General features: G+C 41.1%; 1 protein-coding gene across 4 annotated transcripts in view; it reads right to left on the bottom strand.

Annotated features, from left to right (window-relative positions):
* blk (BLK proto-oncogene, Src family tyrosine kinase) overlaps window positions 1–24,206 on the bottom strand; it is a 75,998-nt gene that overhangs the window by 38,232 nt on the left and 13,560 nt on the right. For all 4 annotated transcript variants that reach the window (XM_073057179.1, XM_073057182.1, XM_073057180.1 and 1 more), the window contains exons 2-3: window positions 5,916–6,004; window positions 5,382–5,424 (exon numbers count right to left, since the gene is read on the bottom strand). In XM_073057179.1, coding sequence (XP_072913280.1) covers window positions 5,382–5,424; window positions 5,916–5,999 — 127 coding nt within the window. In that variant the 5' untranslated portion in view covers window positions 6,000–6,004. The remainder of the gene's footprint in view (window positions 1–5,381; window positions 5,425–5,915; window positions 6,005–24,206) is intronic.

Genomic DNA, 24,206 nt, shown 5'->3' with positions numbered 1-24,206 from the left:
TCCTAGGTGATAGGAGTCCTTAATGATGGATGCCGCCTTTTTGAGGCATCACCTTTTGAAGGTCCTTCAATACTGGGGAGGCTAGTGCCCATGATGGAGCTGGCTGAGTCTACAACTTCCTCATCCTGCGCAGTGGTCCCTCCATACCAGACGGTGATGCAACCAGAACGCTGTCCAAGATACACCTGTAGAAATTTGCACTTGTCTTTGATTCTCCCCAAACTCCGAATGAAATAAAGCTGCTGTGGTTTCACCTTTGTAATTGCATCAATATGTTTGACCCAGGATGGAGCTTTAGTGATGTTGACACTCAGGAACCTGAAGGTGCTCGCTCCTTCCATTGCTGATTGCTTGATGAAGACTGGTGTGTGTTCCCTCGACTTCCCCCACCTGAAGACCACAATTAATTCCTTGGTCTTACTGACATTGAGTGTAAGTTTGTTGTTGCAATATCACTCAACCAGCTGATCTACCTCACTCCTGTACGCCTCCTCATCACCAGCTGAAATTCTGCCAACAATAGTTGTGTTGTTGGCATTTATTTATTTATTTGTGGTCCTGTGCAAAAGTCTTAGACACATGTATATAGCTAGGGAACCTACAACTTTTACATAGTACTGTAGTAATTTTATGTATTGCACTGTACTGCTGCCATTAAAAAAAACCCAAACTTCATGACATGTGAGTGATGATAAACTTGAATCTGATGCGTCTCTATTGAGGGCTGAGAGTGAGAAGTGGGCAGGGAGAGGGGGATCATGGTTGGGAAAAGGGGGAGGGAGTGGGAAGCACTGGAGACATTCTGTAATGATCAATACACCAACTGTTTGGAATCAAATGACTTTGCCTGGTGTCTCAGGGCTGGGTGTGTCTGCCGCCACACCACACCCGCCCCCCCCCCCCCCCCGACACTCCTGGCACTCCTTCTCTGCCACTGCCACATGTCCCACACCCCTCCCACACTCACTATTCCCAATATCCCATCAGATTTACAAACTCACTCTCTGCTCCACACTGACAAATAAAGTACTTTGCAGAAGTCTTAGCTACCTCTCCATGACCTTTGCACAGTACTGTACCTATTTAGCAATACAGTGCAGAGAAGGCCCTTCAGGCCCTTGGAGCCACATCACCATGGTAACCCCATAACTCTGATTAACTCTAGCTAATCCACAGGACAATTAACCTACCCAGCATGCCTTTGGACTGTGAGGGGAAATCGGAGCACCCAGGGAAAACACATGCATTCCATGGGGAACATGTACAGAGACTCCCTACAGAACAGCGCTGGAACTGAACTCTAAACTCTGGAACACCCGAACTGTAGTGGCATCACATTAACTGCCACGCTACCATGGCAAAGTCAGTATCATAACAGCTATAGATGGTGTTCGAACTGGGCCTAGCCACAGAATCGTGGGTGTAGAGAGAGTACAACAGTGGGCTAAGCACGCTTCCTTGAGGTGTGCCAGTGTTAATTGTTAGCGAGGAGGAGACGTTATTTCCAATCCATGTAATTTAAAAGTGATTGTAGGAAAGTACAGGTGGATATAAGAGGTAAGTTTTTTCTTGCCCAGAGTGGCAGAGGCAGATACATTCGGGACATTTAAAAGACTCTTAGATAGGCACATGGATGACAGCAAAAGAGGAGCTCTATGTGTGTGGGAAGGGTTAGAATGATCTGAGAGTACGTTAAAAGGTCAGCAGAGCATTGTGGGTTGAAGGGCTTGCAATGTGCTGTGATGTTCTATGTGACTCTGTTCAACTCTATGGTGTTGAGTCTATTTTACCATCATGTGAAGAGCAAGCAGCTCCTGTACTTACACGCAGGGAAGCCCTAGACATGTTAAGCTGAAGGCTGCAGGCCTATGGAACCATTGGCTGACAGAAAGTACAAACCCAGCCAGAACTTTTAACCTCTTTCTGTATCCTTTAGATTGGACTCTAGATGTGTATAGTTACATGGGAAAAATTGTATCTGGATTAACAACATGAAGATGTGATAGTGTTAGATTAAGAAAAGTATCAGTCACAAAAGTCTAACTTGAAATATATATTATTTCAAAGGAACAGAATGTTTAGTTTAAAAAGAAGAATGCGTAGCAGGGAAGTACAACTGACATCCAGACAATCTGGTATGTTATTAAAATGAAGTGTGAAAAGACTTTCTTTGAACCAGTATTTTTATGATGTTCGTAAAATTAAGTTTATTGTCAATTCTCCTCATAGACCATTAAGAATTTTCCTCACTTTTGACAATTTATTTGTTATATTTGCCCACAACCCAAAGATTTTGATTCATTGTATTGCTAATGGATTGTGAGGGCATGTTCTCTCTGACGGTATCAAGACTATTCTGAGCATAGTGCTTACCCACATTTTTGCAAAGGGTTTATGACAAAAATTATGCAGAATCAGAATCAAAATCAGGTTTAACATCACTGGCATATGCTGTGAAATTTGTTGTTCCATGGCAAATTACTTAATAATAAAAAAACTAATGAGAGAGAGAGAGAGAGAGACACACACACACACACACACAGAGAGACAGAGAGAAAAAAAAGCACTGAGGTAGTGTTCATGGGTTCACTGTCCATTCAGAAATCTCATAGCAGAGAGGAAGAAGCTGCTCCTGAAATGTTGAGGGTGTGTCTTCAGGTTCCTGTACCTCCTCCTAGATGGCAGCAATGAGAAGAGGGCAATGTCCTGGGTGAATGGGTCCTTAATGATGGATGCCTCGTGAAGGTGCCCTGGATGCTGGCTGAGTTTTAAACTTCCTGCAGCTTTTTCCAATCCTGTGCAGTGGCCCCTCCATACTAGACAGTGATGCAAGCAGTTAGAATGTTCTCCATGGTATATTTGTAGACATTTGCAAATGTCCTTGACATTATATGAATTCTTCTCAAACTCCTAATGAAATATAACTGCTGTCAGACCTTCTGTGTAATTGCAACAACATATTCGGCATGGGATAGATTTTCAGAGACGTTCCCACCCAGGAACTCAAAACTGCTCACCCTTTTTAATGCATTTTAATACGTTCAGTCTTCCCCCTGTAACTACTTTACTGTATATCACAGAAAATTACTTTTAAAATAGCCACAAATTATTTCTTAGCTTAACTTATTTCATAATATATTAACATTGTATTGACAAGAATAAACTTTGAAAATGTTTTCCTAATAAATTAGTTCATGCTGAAAAGCTTGCCAAAAATAAAACTACCTTTAAGTGGTAGATTAATTTAACTTCAATCTGACTGTGCACTCAGTTTTGTAAAGGGCACGACTCGAGCAAACTGTGAAAGCCTTGAACTATATATATGCACAGGTGGCCTTGCCCACGTTTTAAATACCACAATCATTTGCAAACTTTTTGCCTAGTTATGATTGATAGGAACCTGAGAGAAGTGAATTCTATAATGTGTAACACTGCCAGTCAGTTTGCACACTTCAAATGAATTCAAACATCTCTAGTGCCCGCATTTATCACCTTGTCCCTCTGTATCTTTCTCCACCCCCCACCCTCCACAACCACTAGCTCCATATAGCCCATTTTTAATGCTTTTTTTCATTCCTTATCTATTTCTATCACCCCAATCTCCCACATTCAGCCCTTCCCATCGTACACCTGGCTCCACCTGTCCATCGTGCCCCTCATCACCTGGTTCCACCTATCACCTGCCAGCCACAGCCCTCTCACCAGTTTATACTGGCCTTCTTTCCTCTGCACTCTCAATCTTGACCTAAAATATCCACCTTCCCTTTGCCTCCACAGATACGTCCTGAGCATTCCTCCGGCAGTTTGTAATTTTGCAAAGGAATTCCATTAGTTGGAACTAAGTAAGCTGGATCATAGCATAGTGTAGGAGATCACCCATCGTATAGTAGAAGATTAGATGGATGTGGGTCACCAACATCACAGTCATGGCATTACCCGACAGGCTGCTAAGTGGGAAAGGAAACCCAGTTGAAAGTACTGCATGTACCCTTGTTTTAACAGAAGCCCCGAGGTGGTGCCTCCAGGTGTCTTCAGTATCTGACTCCTTGCACTGTCACTCCTTGGGCAACATAGACTCACAGACAATAACTTCTGGCAGCATCAGAAATGTGGGTTCCAGGTTTTCACCCTGGGACTTACATTTTACATCGCATACGTGAATATTTTATGTCACATTTCAATTTTTATTTAGGGTAGATCAGACAAAAAGTAACAAACCAGAAAAAGCCAAAGGCTGGCAAAATAAACATGGAAGGAAGAACCTGTGACCAAATGATGGAGCCTCACATCAACCAACAATAACCTCCCACCTTATTTCTAAGCATTTAATTGGCAGATAAAAATCCAGAAGCTTTAACATTACAGTATCAATAGTTATTACATACTAAACATTATGGCATCCTGTAATTTCCCTCTATTTTTATAGTGTTGGTAAAATTGATTTTATTGTTAAATTTCTTCACAAATCATTAACAAATGCCCTCACTTTGACAACTTATTTGTAAAGTTTGCGCGTTTTGATTCATAGGAAGAGAAACCCTACAGCACAATACAGGCCTTTCGGCCCACAATGCTATGCCAAACATGTACTTACTTTAGAAATTACCCATAGCCCTCTATTTTTCCAAGCTCCATATACCTATCCAGGAGCCTCTTAAAAGACCCTATAGTATGCTGTGCTAGTGGATTCTGAGGGTTTGTTCTCTCTGGCAATATCAAAGTTAAACTGGACGCGGTGATTGCTCACATTTTTGCAAAGGGTTTACTACAAAAAATTATGTATTTTAAATGTTTTGTCCTCCATCTGGACATTAATTTTAAATCACTGAAAATTACTTCTAAAATAGCCGTTTTGTTGATTTCACTCATTAACCTTCTGCACTGCTACATTTTCTAATTCAATTAAATACACAAGTATACACTATGTAAAACAGAAAACTGCCTCATCAGTTAAAGAAAGATCTGTAGGAAAATATTAGCAAACAACTTTATGCAATCTATCCTTCTCTAATGACAAGTCACCAATTGCTTTGGGAACAAAGTACATTTCTGAGACGGGTCTTTGCCAGGGATGCAGCGAGTTCCCACTGAGGTAACATACTACCAACATCATCAGAAAACACAAGCACAACACTCATGTTAGCCCACAAAGTTAAAAAGTCAGAAAAAAAAAGAGCAATAGACATAGGAAATTATTTAACATGTATGTAAAGTGCATTTATATATTTAAGTTCAATATGTTTGGATGGGAAAACACTGACAATTAATTTAAACCATAATCTTAAAAGCAATGCTTATTCGTCAAAGTTAGAGTTCACTATTGTGAAGTACGTGGGAATGCCGAAGCCATGGTAAGAAAGAAAAACAGAAGAATTGCTTACCCTGGGAGTGTTCAAATGATGCTTCTTGATCTTCAAAATGAACCTACAAAATAAGGGGAAGTAGTATTATGGTAAACTAATTTCATAACTAACAGATGACCCTGGCTATTCCCTCTGAGAAGCTGAAATATGAGGACTGGTGCTTTAAAGATTTTGGGCAACCCATAATAATCTAGAAGCAGCCATCAGAGTTGAAATCTAACAACTAATGCTGAAAAGTGTATGTGTAAGGAGTAACCTAGCTATCAGAAAGAAAAGGAACTTACACTTATAAAGTATTTTTGTACCATTAAAATAACATACTAAGTCCTTTACACCTAACGAAGAACTTTTGACATTTAACTCTTCATCACAACTATCCAAGTTAAACTTTAGTTTGTTTTTCAAACATTTGTTGGCCAGGCTATTAATTACTTCCAGGATATCATGCGTTATTATTATTTTTAAAAATCAGTCATCAGTATTAAGTGCCCAGATAAGAGGAAAACGTGAGTAACCTTCAGCTGTACTCACCAGGCAAGGGAAAAGACTAACCTGTCGCCCAGCTTCAACGCCATTGGCCCGGTTCCGATGGACAAGACTGTTTACTCTCGGTTTGGTGCTTATTGCACAGCCCATCCTTGCTGAAAAAGGAAGAAACTAATTAATTCAGAAAGGAATGTTTGATATCTGCCTCAAATCACCACGGAACCCAGCAGGTCAGGCAGCATCTATGGAGGGAAATGGATAGTCAATGTTTCAGGCCAAGACCCTTCATCTGGATTCATGAAGCATCGTGTGTGTGTTGCTCCAGATTACCAACATCTGCAGTCTCTCTCTTGTGCCTCTAATCATGGGTCAGATTCTTTAATTAAACAAAATTATCTATTTTCTGCAAGCACATTGCGTGCAGACATCTGTGGGCAACATTCCTTCTGCCAGCTGTGAATGTGACGAGTGAAAAATCAACCAAACCAAACTACATTCTGAATTCCGCACCGAGACCGAATTAAACTGGTACCAGATCGATGAGTGTGTCATTTGTCATCGTGGCTAAACTGAGTCACAATCCAGCAGAGGATGTTACCCATTAACTGCACTCTTGCGATGAGACAGACCAGATCGCACAAGTCAGCATGCACTATTTTTAGTGAATGCAGTGTAGTCTCGTGTCTTCTTTCTTCACCTCAATTTCTCCTCCCTTCTCGTGTCTGATTAAGGTAAGTCCATGCACGAGCATTAACATAGACAGCGCAGCACAGGGAATGGCCCACGACGTCTGTGCTGATCATGATGCTAATCTAAACTAATCTCATCTACCTGCACTTGCTCTATATTCCTTCATTCCTTGCTTGTTCACAAGCCTGTACAAATGCTTGTTGAACACTGATGGTATCTCTTCTCCAACCACTTCCCTGGCAGTATGTTCTAGCCCAACCACACTCTGCATCGATCATGACCCTTGCCAGGCTATGTGATCATATGGGTGATCATAGCTGGCTTTTACCATCTGAAGTCAACACCCAGAGCTAAGACTAAATGAGGGAAATCAAATAGGAAGACTGCTCATATTTCCTATCACCAAACAGGCTGCTGAGGCCATCTTACAGCATCAGTTTGACTTCAGCATAGTCCACTGTTTACCAACAGGATTTTCCTAGACTATAAAACAGAGTTATTCCTGGGTGGCACGGTAGTGCAGTGGTTAGCAGTACAGTTTATGGTACCAGCGACCTGGGTTCAATTCCTGTCACCGTCTGTAAGAAGTGGTGACTGCGTGGGCTTCCTCCAGTTTTCTCTCAGTCCAAAGGTAGGTTAATTGCTCATTGTAAAATCGTCCCATATTTAGGCTAGGGTTAATTCGGGAGCTGCTGGGTGACACACCTTTTCTGTGTTGTAACACAGTGAACAGATAGAAGTGACAGTGCTGTAACTAGATAGATAGATGGATGGAAAGATGTGACAGGACTGCACAGTGAGCCTTTGGATTCACTTTCACACCCTTATTGTCCAAATATTGTGGATTCCTATACTCGCTGATTGAAAGCTGGAGGAAAAACTGCCTCACTGAAAAGGTGGGGTATCTTTGGGATTTTCTACCCTGAGCGGGAGCGAAGGCTCAGTCATGGATGAAATCAAAGATCAATTGATGTCCAAACACAAGTAGAATCCAGGAATAGTGCAGGAAAACAATGTTGAGGTGAAAGGTCAGCCATGAAATTGAAGAATAGCAGATATGGCTCAGGTAGAATGGCCCCTTTTACTTGTGGTTTTATTAATGGTGCCATTTTCTGAAAGTTACGCAGTTAGGAGGCAGGGCTACAAAACTGTGAACACTGAATCACTGAATTTATGTTGGTACCCAAACCTGTCAGGTAATTGGTCTCAAGTAAAGGTGTATGTTTTCTAAAATTACAATATCCAGAGCTCACCAAGAGCTGGAACTCACCACCTACAAGGGAGGAGAAGACAAAGACATCAAGTGATTTGAAAAGGAAGGTAATCAGACCCCTTGATAGAAACTTGTAGGGTTACTGGAAGAGTGAAACAACCTAGGCTTTTCAAGAATGCATGGAAAATGGCCTCTTTCTAAGCTGTAATAAACCTTTAACATATAGATTTTCATTTTACAACAAACTACCCCAGACCAAAAAAATTCTTGCACTAAACCAAGCACCAGTCTGTGCTAATCTCAGGCACGGTGGTATAAGAGATGTGATAACATACCTCAAGAACCCTAGTGATGGAAGAGAAATTTGTTGCTCATGGACAACATGCAATGGAACTTCCCTTGCAAAATGGAGGAGAGGTCAACCTCAGGCACGAGCCCTCTTCCCACTGTTGCTTGATGATTATAAAACATGTTAATTCAGAAAATGTGGCAAAGTGATCACAGTCCACTGTAAACCCAAGCAGGTCAGAAATTAAAGAAAACCTGCAGATGCTGGAGATCTGAGCAACACACACAAAATGCTGGAGAAACTCAGCAGGCCAGGCACCATTTGTGGAAAACAGTACAGCCGACACTTCAGGCCAAGACCCTTCTTCAGAAACGGCAGGGTAGAAGGAAAATTGGAGTAGAAAAAGACTGAGACTGAATTGGTAAGTAATCTGCTTTCCATTCAAGTACTCATTTCCTGACTTTTGATTCCACTGTAGTCCATCATATCTACGGAATTGTACTGCACATCTGAAGGTGTTATAGTCAGCATCAGACACACACCTACACATCGAGTGTTACCAATGATGATGAATTTCTTCCTCCACATCACTTGTATGATATTAGTATCACCAAAAAATACTGAACGTAAAGATATATCACTAAATATTGCTTTAATATAGTCGATAACTTGGCTTTCACAGCCATCTATGGCAATGAATTCCTATAGAGGTCACCACTCTCTAGCCAGGGAAATTTTTCAAAATCTCTATTCTAAATTGACAACCCTCTATTCTGATGCTGTGCTCTCTATAGGAAACATCCTCTCCAATTCCACTCTATCTAGGCCTTTCAATATTTGATAGGATTCAATGAGATATCTAATTCTTCTAAACTCCAGTAAGTACAGGCTCAGAGCTATTAAACATTTCTCATACATCAACTCTTTCATTCTCAGAATAATTCTTGTGAATCTCCTCTGGATCTTCTCTAATGCTAGCATATCATCCCTTAGATAAGGGGCCCAAAACTGCTCACAATAGTCCAAGTGTGCTCTAACCAATCACTTATAAAGCCTTGTTCTTATATTCTAGTCCTCTCAAAATGAATGCTAACATTGCATTTGCCTTCCTCACCATCGATTCAAACTGCAAGTTAACCTTTAGGAAACCCAGTACAAGGACTCCCAAGTCCCTTTGCACCTCAGCTTTTTTCTTTCTGCTGAAGTGCATGACATACAATTCCCTACACTAAATTCCATTTGCCACTACTTTGCCCATTCTCATAATCTATCTAAGTTTTTCTGCAGACTCCTTGCTTCCACAAGATCACCTGCCCCTCTACCTATCTTCACTTTGTCTGCAAAACTGGCATCAAGGCCACCTGCCCCTCTACCTATCTTCACTTTGTCTGCAAAACTGGCCACAAGACCACCAATTCCATCATTCAAATCATTGGCATATATTGGAACACCACCAATCACCAGCAGTCAACCAGAAAAGGCTCCTTTTATTCCCATTCTTTGACTCCCGCCAGTCAGTTGACCTTATATTTATACTACTATCGTTACAGTAACACCATGGGCTTTTATCTTGTTAAGCAGCCTCATGTGCGATATTTTGTCAAAGACTTTCTGAAAATCCAAGTAAACAACATCCACTGACTCTCCTGAAACATCATCTGTACTTTTTCCATAGATGCTACCTGGCCTGCTAAGTTCCTCCAGCATTTTGTGCGTGTTGCTCAGATTTCCAGCATCTGCAGCTTTTCTCTTGTTTGTGTCCACTGACTCTCCAATATCTCTTCTGCCTGTTATTTCCTCAAAGAATTTCAACAGAAACCATGATAGCTTTGGCATATTTTATCATCTGCCTCCAAGTACCCCAAAATCTTATCCTTAATAATGAACTCCAACATTTTCCCAACCACTGAAGTCAGGCTAACTGGTCTATAATTTCCTTCCTGATGCACCTCTCCCTTCTTAAATTATGAAGTGAAATTTGCCATTTTCTAGTCCTCCAGAACCATTCCTGAATCTAGTGATACCACAAAGATCATTACTAATGTCTGCACAATCTCTTCAGCTACCTGTTTCAAAAAACTGAGGTGAAGTCCATCTGGTCCAGGTGACTTACTGTATGTACCTTCAGACCTTTCGGTTTCATAAGCATCTTCTCCTTAGTAATAGTAACTACACTCACTTCTGTCACCAGCACCCCCGACACTCTAGAATTTCTGGCATACTGCTAGTGCTTTCCACAGTGAAGACTTACAAAAAATACTCATTAAGTTCATCCGCCATTTCCTTGTCCCCACTACTACCTCTCTGGCATCATTTTCCAGCAGCCTAATATTCACTCTCACCTCTATTTTACTCTATATATACACATCAGGAAAAAAAAAATCTTTTGGTATCCTCTTTTATATTATTGGCTAGCTTACTCTCATATTTCATCTATTCTCTCCTTATGGCTGTTTAGTTGTCTTCTGTTACTTTTAAAAGCTTCTAGATCCTCTAACTTCCCACTAAGTTTTGTTATACTATATGCCTTCTCTTTTCCTTTTCTGCTATCTTTGACTTCCCTTGTCAGCCACGGTTGCCTCATCCTCCCTTAGAATATTTCTTCATCTTTGGGGTGTATCTATGCTGCACCTTCCGATTTGCCCCCAGAAACTCCAGCTGTTGTCATTCTGCCATCATCACTGCTAGTACCCCCATTCCAATCAACTTTGGCCAGCTTTTCTCTCAGTCCTTTGTGGCTCCCCTTACTCCATTCTAATATTGATGGATCTGCCTTCATCTCCTCCCTCTCAAAATGCTGGGTGAATTCTATCATATTAAGGTCACTCTCTCCTATGGATTCCTTTACCTAAGCTCACTAATTAACCCTGGTTCACCAAACAAAACCCAACGCAGAATTGCTTTTTCCATAGTAGGCTCAACCACAAGCTGCCCAAAGAAGCAAATTTCCTGTCTTGGGATCTAGCACCAAGCCGATTTCCCCAAAATACCTATTGAATCCCCCATGACTATAACATTGTCCTTTACACATGCCTTTTCACTCTCCTGTCTTAATTTGTATCCCACAACATAACTACTGTTTGGAGGCTAGTATATAACTTCCATTAGGGTCTTTTTACCCTTGCAGTTTCTTAACTTTACCTACATGGATACAACATCTTCCGATCCTACGTCACCTCTAAGGATTTGATTTCATTTTTTAACAACAGAGCCACTCCACCCCATCTGTCTACCTGCATGTCCTTTCTACACAATGTGCATCCTAGGGTATTAAGGTCCCAACTATGATCTTCTTTCAGCCACGACTCAGTGATGCCCACAACGTCATACCTGCCAATCTCTAACAGCACTACAAGATCATTCCCTTATTCTGTATACTGAGTGCATTCAAATATAACACCTTCAGTCCTGTCCTCATCACCTTTTTCAATTTTCTCTCATGTTACATTTCAACTCATCCCACTGACTGTGACTTTTCTCTGTCATTTGCCTGTCCTTCCTTGCAGTCTCACTACCAACTGCCCCATTCTGACTCTGGTTTCCATTCCCCTACCAAATTATTTTAAACCCTTGCCAACAGCTCTAGCAGACTTGCCCACAAGGATCATAGTCAGCTCAGGGTCAGGTGCAACTCATTCGTTTTATATGGTCATTACCTTCCCTGGAAGAGACCCAATGATCCAGAAATCCAAAACTCTGCCCCTGCACCAATTCACCTGCTAAATCATCCTATTCTTACCTTCACCGGCAGCAATCCTGGAGATCCCGCTTTTCAACTTTCTACCTAACTCCCTATAGTCTCTCTTAAGGACAACCTCCCTGGCTAAAGAAATTCCTCCTCATCTCCTTTCTAAATGAACATCCCTCATTCTGAAGCTGAGTCCTCTAGTCATCGACTCCCCCAGCAGAGGGAACATCCTCTCCACATCCACTCTATTGAGACCTTTCAACATTCAAAAAGTTTCAATGAGATCACCCCTATCATTCTTCTGAATTCCAGTGAGAACAGGCCCAGAGCCAATAAACGTTCCTCATTCGATAAAGCCTTTCAATCCTGGAATCATTTTTGTGAACTTCCTTCGAACGCTCTTCAATGTCGGCACATCCTTTTTTGGATTATTTTTATCCCATTCCAAATGTACTTCATAACATACTTTAAAATATGAATCATCACAATCAAGTGTGATCTAATGTAGACTAAGTATATCCTGAATACTGAATGACTAACAAGGTGGTCTAAATTGCCTTTTTTACCATTCAGGACACTTCCTACTTGTCCCAATGAATTTACTGCTCTAAATCCTCAAACCTATCCATTTTAACTGACAGATGGTGTTATAACATGAATTTATCATCAGACTAAAACTCTGAAACTATTGAGTATTTAAATTTGCCTTGAATTGTTTCTTTACAATTGGAATACATAAGAGACTAAGAAAACAGAAACCAATTCAATAACGAATCTCTGCAACTCGATTCACAATTTACCCTTTAACTTAAATCACTTAAGGATCTAAAATGGCTTGGTCACAGGCAGTTGTGATTCTCAATTATCCACATTTCAGAGCTATGCTCTTGTTTTATTTTCTATTTCAGCCTCTGGCCAACAAGCTGAAGATATGTTTTTTTTAAGGTTGGTTTCCTGTTTTGTTCGTAATATTTATAAAATGCTTGTTGTGCTCTGCATGACAGACCCTTGCCTGAAAGAAAGTTTCCATTTCAGTGACTATTTTTATCGAATGACAGTAGTGAAAAGTTTACACCAAGTAAACTTTTCCTCTTGTTCTTTAGGAAACCAAGCATCCTTGCAGTAAGGTGGACTGATGTGATTTCTCAGTTGAGGAGTTTTCAGTCGATATGTCATGTTTTGGGGAAAAATAACTAAAAGAAAACATTCATTAAAATAGTCGCTTGTCGAGCATCTAAAATTCACATTAAAGGAACAGCTGCACCACAGCAAAATGGGCTAACTTTCCGGTGTAACCTTTCCTCAGATCATTTCAAACCAAAACTAAGCAAGTTTCACTGCTGAAAAGTTCATCCTCAGTACAGTAAGTGGAGAATATCTCCCTCAGACATTCCACAACAACAACGTGCTCTCGGCCATTTTGATGAAAGCCTGTGCATTGAGGTCTACGGCCCACCCCTGAAATCATGTGAAACTAGGACACCTCTGACTGTAAGTACACCCTCAGTAATGTACTGAATACACAGCCTCGTTCATGTGCTCCTTTTTCTGGGGAAGCTACCAATTACTTCCCCAGCCGCAGTAATAATATCCCCATACACCCTAGTATTATTAATAAAGGTAATATCATTCCATTTAATTGTTCTTTATAACAATTGACAAGTTTATTAATACCCCACACTTAACTCAAAATATTTCAAAATGAGAGAAGAATTCACGCAAATGAAATAACAGTAAATCAATCAGAAAATATCAAGCTCTCTCCCTTCCCCCATAAATTAAGGTTGCAAAGGAGATCTAAAAAGCAGTTCAGTCAGTTTTTCACAGACCTGAAGTTTTGCTTTCATATAGCGAAGAAAGGAGAGTCACAGCATGATGGCCTTGAATGAGATATTTCTACATAATTGGAAGAGTTGCAGACAGTGAAGAAAGCCAAAAAGAACACAGCAGGGCAGAGATAAATTACAGATATGCATATGAGGAATGACAAATAAAGTTTAATCTGGGCAAGTGCTGCACCTTCGGAGATTAAATGCAAGGCAAAGTATACAGTTAATGGCAGGACCAATGTACAGAGGGTTCTCGGGATCCAAGTCAATACTTCCCTGAACGTGGCAATGCAAGCATTTCGAGTGGTAAAGAAGACATGTGGCATGCTTGTCTTCACTGCTACGCAAATCAGAAAGTCATGACAGAGTTATATAAAGCGTTGGTTATGCCACACAAAGTATCACATGCAATTCTGGTCACCCTGTTACAGGAAGGATGTGGAGGTTTCGGAGAGGGTCCAGATTAAAGATAATGAGAATCTTTTTCTCAGGGTAGAAATGCCAAGGTAAGGGAAAATATGTAAAAGGGAGGGGCAGGACAAGAGTTTTACACAGAGAGAGGTGGCTTCTTAGAACGCACTACCGGGGTGGAAGTTGAAGCAGATACAATTGTGATATTCAAGATACTTTAAGATAAACACCTGAATACACAGGGAATAGAGTGATATAGATCATGCTCTGGCAAAAGGGACTAGTTTAGTTTTGTGTCATGCTCAACACAGAAATCGTGGGCCAAAGGGCCCGCAATGAGCAGATTTTTGTAGATTTAAAGAGGTTCGGAATACAAATTAAAGAAAGGCAGATTTACAACCTTGACAACAGAGATGAATAAGATTCGGTCTTTGCAGGTGTGTCAGAAGAGTGCCGAGCAAACAAAAATTAAAACCAGAAGCAGAATGATTTCTATCAAGTACAAGAGCAGATGGCAGGATCGGTGCCAAGAGAACAAGCTGAAGGCACTGAAGAGAATCTCAACAATAAATCCAACAGAATAAATATCGTCAATGAACCTAGAATTTTCTCTGGTGGTATTTGGTTATAAGTTGTGTGCTAAGAATATTCCATGGCTAAAGGACTGATAATCCTCTGGGTTGTCTCAATACAGTGACAGTGATACTCAGAGACAACTCAGCATATATTGTTTGATGTTCAGTGGTTGAAAATTACAAGAGTGACTACACAGCAACAGCAATTCATTAACTATTAAGTGAATATTGTGTTAAAGGCATCATGTTTGGTAATCCTTTCTTATATATACAGTGGATTCTGGTTAATTGGGACACGTTGAGACCAATACATTTTGGCCCAGTTGTGCAGTTGCCCCAATTAAATGAAGTTTCATGAAAACGGTCTAAAAGGTATATTTAAAAAAAACTACCATTTAACTGAGCAACAACTTATGTTTTTAAATGAAATACAGAACAAATTACTACAATACTATAAAACTGTGTGTTAGTTCACAATAGTTATCACAGAAGAATTCACCACTGCTGTGTTCTGTTGATTGAATGCAAATGAACAATATCAGCACAGACACCTAGTGCAGATAATGGACTGCTTTCATACAAAGCTTTCGACAATTGCAATTACATCCTCCAAATCTTCATTTTCATTGTAATATTCAAGACATTTGCCAATTCCTTCAAATATTTCACGGTTCCTAACTTGTGAAGTAGTGAGATCGTTTCATTTTCATCTGGGTGCCACAGTGGTGTAGCAGTTAGAGCAATGCTATTACATCTCGGGATATCAGAGTTCAGAGTTCAACCCCAGTGTCCTCTGCTGTATCTCAGAGTAAAAAATAAATAAAATGTTCATTTTCACTCCCAGCCATTTCTGGCATTTCCAAGCCTCAATGCTTGAAACCACAGTAAGCAAAAGCAGTTCTGAACTGTGTTACTGCTTATTTTTCACCAGCTGCCAGAGTCAATACTGCTTATTGAAAAAAAGCACACAACTGACACCATTTTAAAAACCATTTGCTCTAAGCACAGTGTGATGTCTAAAGGCCATGCACACACGTATGCATAACTGACACAAGTTAGAAACCGTTTGGCAACAGTCTCCTATCCCAATTAAGCAGCATAGTGTCCCAAACAAACAACAGAAATTCCAGCTATTTTGTCGATTAGTTTTGTTCTTTATAACTTGTCCCAAATAAGAGGCTGCCCCAAGTACCAGTTAACCAGAATCCACTATTTCATAAAATATTAAACTCACCCTTACAATACAAACATCCACAGTGTCAGGATGCAGTTTATTGACCATAACTCAGCGTTTAACACCATCATTCCTACAGTCCTGATTGAAAAGCTGCAGAATCTAAGCCTCTGTACTTCCCTCTGCAACTGGATGCTGGACTTCCTAACCAGAAGACCACAATCTGTGCAGATTGGAAATACCATCTCCACTTCACTGACAATCAACACTGGCGCACCACAGGGATGTGTGCTTAGCCCACTGCTCTACTCTCCACACCCACATGGCTAGGTACAGCTCAAATGCCATTTATAAATTTGCTGATGATACAACCATTGTTGGCAGAATTTCAGATGGTGGTGAAAGGGCGTACAGGAGCGAGATATGCCAGTTAGTTGAGTGGTGTCGTAGCAACAACCTAGCAGTCAACATCAGCAAGACTTCAGGAAGGGTAAAATGAGGGAACTCATACTAATCATCGTAGAGGGATCAGAAGTGGAGAGAGTGGGCAATATCAAGTTCCTGGGTGTCAATATCTCTGAGGACCCCTAACCTGGGTGCAACATATTGATGCAGTTATAAAGAAAGTGTTTGAGGAGATTTGGTTTGTCAACCAAAACACTCAAGGACTTCGACAAATGTACCGTGGAGAACATTCTGACTGGCTGCGTCACCGTCTGGTATGGAGGGTTGAGGGTGGGGGGCTACTGCACAAGGTCAAAATAGTTTGCAGAAACCTGTAAAATTAGTCAGATCCATCATGGATACTAGCCTCCATAGTATCCCAGACATCTTCAAGGACCAGTGCCTAAGGAAGGCAGCGTGCATCATTCAGGATCCCCACCACCCAGGACATGCCCTCTTCACACTGATACCTCTGGCACACACTCAACAATTCAATAACAGCTTCTTCCCCTCTGCCATCCGATTTCTAAATAGACATTGAACCCATGAACACTACCTCACTACTTCTTTTATTTCTTTTTTTTTTTGGCACTACTTCATTTAACTTAACAATTTAATAGACATTTATAAACTTAATGTAACTGAGCTTTTCTGTATATTTATTATGTATTTCATTGTACTGCTACCGTAAAGTTAACAAATTTCACGACAGATGCCAGTGACATTGAGTCTGATTCCAATTCTGAAATAGAAACAGGGAAACTATTCAACACTTAACTTTTCACATCTTAGCACCAATTACTTTTCAAAGAACACAAGTAATATCTAAGCAATAACTAGTGAATTCCGTCCCCAGTGTATGGGTAGATTAGATGCCCATTTGTGAGATGTCCAGATGGTGTGGTACAGATGTACCTGAGCAACTAAATCAATCAATAATTTAAAAACTGGTTCTGCAAATCATTACTGACAAATACTTTGTGTTATTAAGCACTAGTTATCATCTCAAGATCTGTGTAATGCTTGAAAAGAAATAGTTTTCAGGATTATTTTGCAGACAAGCCAGTTGTAGTAGACTAACATGCTATAAATATTAAATTACCATTGAAAAGTAATTTCCCTTAAAAAGATATTTATATTTAAAACAGCACTTACATTTATGTTGCTCAAGAAAAGCTAAGTCAGTTCTATTCATATTAGATGCAGAAATATCCTTTCCATGCAATCAAATTATTTTTTAAAACAAAGTTTGAATTGATCATCACAATAATCGCTTAATTTTTTCTATACCCAATATAGTGGTCATAGAGGTTAAAATCAACTATCCCAGAAAAGAAGAATGGACAGTGTTTGCAGTTTGAACCAACATTTGGAGGTTACCACATACAAGGATGCTTAATGGTTCGTGATGTTCTCTGAGAAAGTTAAAGTAGATATTAACAAGGAGATTGATAACAATGTAACTGAAGGAGTGAACTTCCAGGACAAATTAACCTAGCTTTGCACTAAGTAAGGGACTATAGTCAGCTTCACTAAGTCGTAGTGATGTGTTTGCAAGTAACTTGCTTTACTAAGATTCAAGGTCTCAGGGGATAACCAGATGGGAAGTGGTCAGATGTTTGAAGTGGGATAAAAAACAATACATCCACCTCAAGGCATCTCTGACAGCATCCAAGGCCTCGAGATGGGCAGAAGAGCTGGCTGTTACTATGACAGTAAGAGATAATTAGATGCCTCAAGAAAATAAAATACCTGTTTGGTGAGACATGGTCATGAGTTCCACATGGTGAATGAAGGAAAAACAGACAGCAGATGCTGGAATCCGGTACAAAATACAGACCTCTGGAAAAATTCGGCGGGCCAAGCAGCCATCGTGGAAAGAAGAGCAAAAGCTGGTGTTTCACCTCAGGACTTGAGAAGAAACAGGAATGATTGCCAGTGCATAACAGTATGAAAGGGTTGTGGTGTTTGGAATGAAAGCTAGCAGGTGAAAGGTAGAACCAGCAACATATACTTTCACCAACACAAGAGGTTCTGCAGATACTTTCACCAATGGTCAATAGTTTGTCTCTAACATAACTACAAGTTCAGGACAACAGCAGAGATATGAAATGCATTTTCTCTACTGACACTTTTTTAATTAATGCCAACCTTGGCTGTAATTTTGATATTAGAAGTAATAAGTTAGGAATAAAAAATACAGTTAGATACCCCTCCCTCTCCGAGTCTTCTCCTTTAACTTAATAGACTTTTAAATTGTAGGCTTGGTTCACTATTTTTTGATTTACCTTGTAAATTATTCAATTTCACAAAGGCAAAATGGCAAAAACCCCACAAGAAAATGGAACATGGCAGATATCAAAGCTGTTTATCCATATTTTAACTCATTGTGACTGACAACCTAGTGCATTTAATTTCCAATTATTTTCACATCAGCAAGCCTTGAAGAATGGCCTAGCTGTTGCACATCATTTAAATAGAGAAAAAAATAATTTTATTGTTTATGATGTAATAGGTATCATAGGAATAAATTTTAAGGATTAAAATTGACTCTTTTATTGCGCACTTTGAAACATTCAATTGCTTATCCCTGAGCTTGCCCTTCATGTACCTACCAACTGCTTCTTAAATTATATTACAACAACTTCCTCTGGTAGTTCATTCCATATACTCACCACCCTCTGTGTGAAAAAGCTGTCCCACAAGGTCCTTTTTAAATCTTTCCCTTCTCACCCTAAATCTAGACCTCTTAGTTTTGGACTCCTCTACCTTTGGGAAAACACAGCTAACATCCACTTTATCTATGCCTCTCATAGTTTGAAACATTTTTATTAAAATTATCCCTCATTCTTCAAGGTATAATGATCTAGCCTGGCCAATCTCTCCCTATAACTCAGACCCTCTAGTCCTGGCAACATCCTCATAACTCTTCTCTGCACCGTTTCCAATTTAACCACATCTTTCCTAGAAAGGAGTGACCAAAACCGCGTGGAGCCTCACCAATGAGTTATACTGTCTATCTGAACGTACTGTCCCAGCTACAACACTTAGTACTCTGATTAAGGCCAGCATGCTAAGTGCCTTATTCACCACCTTGTCTACCTGTGATGCCAGTTTCAAGAACTATGCACTTGCATTCCTCGGCTCCTCTGTTTCATTACACTCCCCCGTGCCTTGCTATCTATTGTACAAGTCCTACACTGGCTGGCTGAACTGTAAAAAGTTCATCACCTCATACGTATCTGTATTGAAATCCATTTTCCTCTCCTTGACCCCCGTAACCGATGATAAACTTCCTCACTATCAACATCTCTTAATTTTGTGTCATCCACAAAATTACTGATCAAGTCTTATGCATTTTCATCCAAATCATTTCTATAAATAAATAGTAACAAAGGTCCCAACACCACTAGTCACCAGCCTTCTTTCTGAGAAACAACTTTCGACCAGTACCTTCTGCTTCTGTCTATCTAAATGCTGGCACTTTTCCTGTTCCTCAGAACTCTCTCCAGTAACTTCCCCACTACAAATGTCAGGCTAACCAGTCTGTAGTTCCCCGGCTTGTCCTTGCTACCCTTCTTAAACTACATAATAATTTAGCCACCTTCCAGACTTAGGGAACTTCACCTGTAGCTAATGGTGAAGCATTATCTCGACATGGGCCTCCAGAAATTTCTCCATTAGCCTCCCACAAAGTCTGAGGATACACTCAAGTCAGTCCTAGAGATTTATCCACCTTAAAACACTGCAAGACTGCAAATGCCTCCCTCTGAGTAAAATGTTATTCAAAATAATTCCACTTGTTTCCCTCATCTCTTCCACAGTAAAAAAAACAGAATTAATATTTTTGAAAAATCCCACCCATGGCCTTTGGCTCAAGACATAGGCAGCCCTGCTGATCTTTAAGGGGACCTACTCTTTCCCTAGGCACCTTTTAACCCTATAATTATAGAACCTTTTGAGATTTAACTTAACCTTACCTGCCACATCCATCTCATACCCTTTCTTTGCCCTCCTGATTTCCCTCCTAAGGGTATTCATCATCTTTATAGTCATCAAGGAAGTTACTCATCTTCAATCTTCTAAACCCAATGTATGCTTCCTTCTTTTTCTTTACCAGAACCTCAAAATCTCTCATCAGCTAAGATTCTCTAAACTTGCCGGATTTACCCTTCTCTCTTACAGGAACATGCTGCTGCTGGAATCTTGATATCATACCCTTAAAAGCCTTCAATCAGGTCTGCCCAATTGACATCTGGTAGACCCTGCCTAATTTTCCCAAAATTAACCCAGTTCCAGTGTAGAAATCTAACCCGTGGACACGTCCTATCCTTTCCAATCACTATGTATGCAGGTGTTTCCAACAAGTGGACAGTCGCAAGGCCGCGGGACCGGACGGCGTCCCAGGGGAGTACTCAGAGTGTGCTTGGCACAACTGGCAGGTGTGTTTCCAGTCATTTTTAATCTCTCCCCCTCCCAGTGTAGAGTGCCCTCCTGCTTCAAAACATCCACCATTGTTCCCGTACCTAAAAGGACCAAGGTAACACGTCTGAACAACTGGCGTCCTGTCGCATTCGCTTCAATAATAAGCAAATGCTTTGAGAGGCTGGTCAAGGACTACATCTACAGCATGATACCTACAAATTGTCTACCGACACAACCAATCGACTGACAACACAATAGCTACAGCTCTACACATCGTTCTTACACATCTGGAGAAGAAGGATGCTTATGTGAAAATGCTGTTAGAAACAGAGAAGACCTACAGCACAATACAGGCCCTTCAGCCCACCAAGTTGTGCCAAACATGTCCTTACCTTAGAAATTACCTAGGGTTACCCATAGCTCTCTGTTTTTCTAAGCTCTATGTACCTGTCCAGGAGTCTCTTAAAAGACCCTATTGTTTCCACCTCCACCACCGCTGCTGGCAGCCCATTCCACGCACTCACCACTCTCTGCATAAAAAACTTACCCCTGACATCTCCTCTGTACCTACTTCCAAGCACCTTAAAACTGTGCCCTCCCATGCTAGCCATTTCAGCCCTGGGAAAAAGCCGCTGACTATCCACACGATCAATGCCTCTCAACATCTTATACACCTCTATCAGGTCACCTCTCATCCTTTGCTGCTCCAAGGAGGAAATGCTGAGTTCACTCGAACTATTCTCATAAGGCATGCTCCCCAATCCAGGTAACTAGAACTGAGCACAGTACTCCAAGTGGGGACATTACCTCTCAGCTCATAAAATCCCACGATTGATGAAGGCCAATACACCGTATGACTTCTTAATCACAGAGTCAACCTGTGCAGCAGCTTTGACTGTCCCATGGACTTGGACCCCAACGTCCCTCTGATCCTCCACACTGCCAAGAGTCTTACCATTAATACTATATTCTGCCATCATATTTGACCTACCAAAATGAACCACCTCACTTATCTGGGTTGAACTCCATCTGCCTCTTCTCAGTCCAATTTTACATCCTATCAATGTCCTGCTGTAACCTCTGACAGCCCTTCACACTATCCACAACACCCTCAATCTTTGTGTCATCAGCAAATTTACTAACCCATCCTCCACTTCTTCATCCAGGTCATTTATAAAAATTACGAAGAGCTGGGATCCCAGAACAGATCCCTAAGGCATACCACTGGTGACCGACCTCCATACAGAATATGATCCGTCTACAACCACTCTTTGCCTTCTGTGGGCAAGCCAGTTCTGGATCCACAAAGCAATGTCCCCTTGGAATCCATGCCTCCTTACTTTCTCAATAAGCTTTGCTGAATGTTCTTGGACTACAGTTCAGCATTCAACACAATAATTCCCTTCAGGCTTAACAAGAATCTCAGAGACCTCAGCCTTCACCCTGCCTTGTGCAGCTGGATCCTGGACCTCCTGTCAGATTGCCAACAGGTGATAAGAGTGGGAACCCTCACCTCTGTCCCTCTAACCCTCAACACAGATGCCCCTCAGGGCTGTGTACTTAGTCCCCCCTTTCCTCTCTGTATACCCATGACTGTGTTGTCACCCACAGCTCCAATCTGCTGATTAAATTTGCTGACGATACTACACTGATTGGCCTAATCTCAAATAATAATGAGACAGCCTTTAGAGAGGAAGTCATCACCCTGACACAGCGGTGTCAAGGAAACAACTTCTCCCTCAATGTCGCAAAAAACACAGGAGCTGGTTGTGGACTACAAGAGGAATGGAGACAGGCTCACCCCTGTTGACATCAATGGATCTGGGGTTTAGAAAGTTAACAGCTTCAAGTTCCTTAGCATAAACATCACCGAAGATCTCATGTGGTCTGTACACACTGGCTGTGTGGTGAAAAAGGCACAACAGCGCCTCTTTCACCTCAGACTGTTGAACAATTTGGTATGGCTCCCCAAATCCTAAGAACTTTCTACAGACAGACAGACATACTTTATTGATCCCGAGGGAAATTGGGTTTCGTTACAGCTGCGCCAACCAAGAATAGTGCAGAAATATAGCAATATAAAACCACAAATAAATAATAATAAGTAAATTACGCCAAGTGAAAAATAAGTCCAGGACCAGCCTATTAGCTCAGGGTGTCTGACACCCCAAGGGAGGAGTTGTAAAATTTGATGGCCAAAGGCAGGAATGACTTCCTATGACGCTCAATGTTACATCTCAGTGGAATGAGTCTCTGGCTGAATGTACTCCTGTGCCTAACCAATACATTATGGAGTGGATGGGAGTCATTGTCCAAGATGGCATGCAACTTGGACAGCATCCTCTTTTCAGACACCACCGTCAGAGAGTCCAGTTCCACCCCCACAACATCACTGGCCTTACGAATGAGTTTGTTGATTCTGTTGGTGTCTGCTCCCCTCAGCCTGCTGTCCCAGCACACAACAGCAAACATGATAGCACTGGCTACCACAGCCTCGTAGAACACCCTCAGCATCGTCCAGCAGATGTTAAAGGACCTCAGTCTCCTCAGGAAATAGATACACAATTGAGAGCATCCTGACTGGCTGCATCACTACCTGGTATGGGAACCGTACTTCCCTCAGTCGCAGGACTCTGCAGAGAGTGGTGCGGACAGCCCAGCACATCTGTAGATGTGTACTTCCCACTACTCAAGACAGGTGTGTAAAAAGGGCCCAAAGGATCATTGGGGACATGAGTCACCCCAACCACAAACTGTTCCAGCTGCAACCAACCAGGAAACAGTACCGCAGCATAAAAGCCAGGACCATCAGGCTCCAGGACAGCTTCTTCCGCCAGGCCATCAGACTGATTAATTCATGCTGATACAATTGTATTTCTATGTTATATTGACTGTTCATATTTAACCCTCTTGTTACTGTCCTGCTGCACATACTATTTATTACAAATTACTATCAATTGCACATTTAGGCAGAGACGTAATGTAAAGATTTTTACTCTTCACATATATGAAGGATGTAAGTAATAAAGTCAATTTAATTCAATGTAAAAACTAATAGAATTATGGCCACCAGAGCCAAAGTGCTCTGTGTCTGCACCATCAGTTACTTGTCCTGCCTCGTTCTCTAACGGAAGGTCACTTTCGTACTCTCCTGAGTAGGACCCTCTCCCTTGTTCAAGTGCAACCTGGCCCTCTTGTACAGGTCGCACCTTCCCCAGAAGAGATCCCCAGTCATCCAAGAACCCAAGTCCCTGCCCTTTGTACCAACTCCTCATCCACAAATTCATTTGGCCTTTCTACTTCTGACCTTGTTTACACATAGTACTACTCCGGAGGTCCTGCTTCTTAACGTTTCACCTCACTCCCTATATTCATTCTGCAAGACCTCATCCCTTCTTCTACCCAAGTCATAATTTCCTCCCCCCTCACTAATCTCCTTCAGCCACTCAAAGAGATCCTTGACCCTAACACCTGGGAGGAACTATCCTGGCTCCTCTTTCTGTAGTCACAGCATCTCCTGTCTCAGTTTCCTGAGACCGATTTTCTAAGTAAATTACATTTGTGGTACAAGTTGCTTTGACATTGTTTATTGCAGATATCTGGTCATCATGTTGCACTT

Source organism: Hemitrygon akajei, chromosome 9 (genome assembly GCF_048418815.1).
Source record: "Hemitrygon akajei chromosome 9, sHemAka1.3, whole genome shotgun sequence".
In the NCBI taxonomy this organism is placed as follows: Eukaryota; Metazoa; Chordata; class Chondrichthyes; order Myliobatiformes; family Dasyatidae; genus Hemitrygon; species Hemitrygon akajei.
This window is presented reverse-complemented; position numbering and strand designations above follow the sequence as displayed.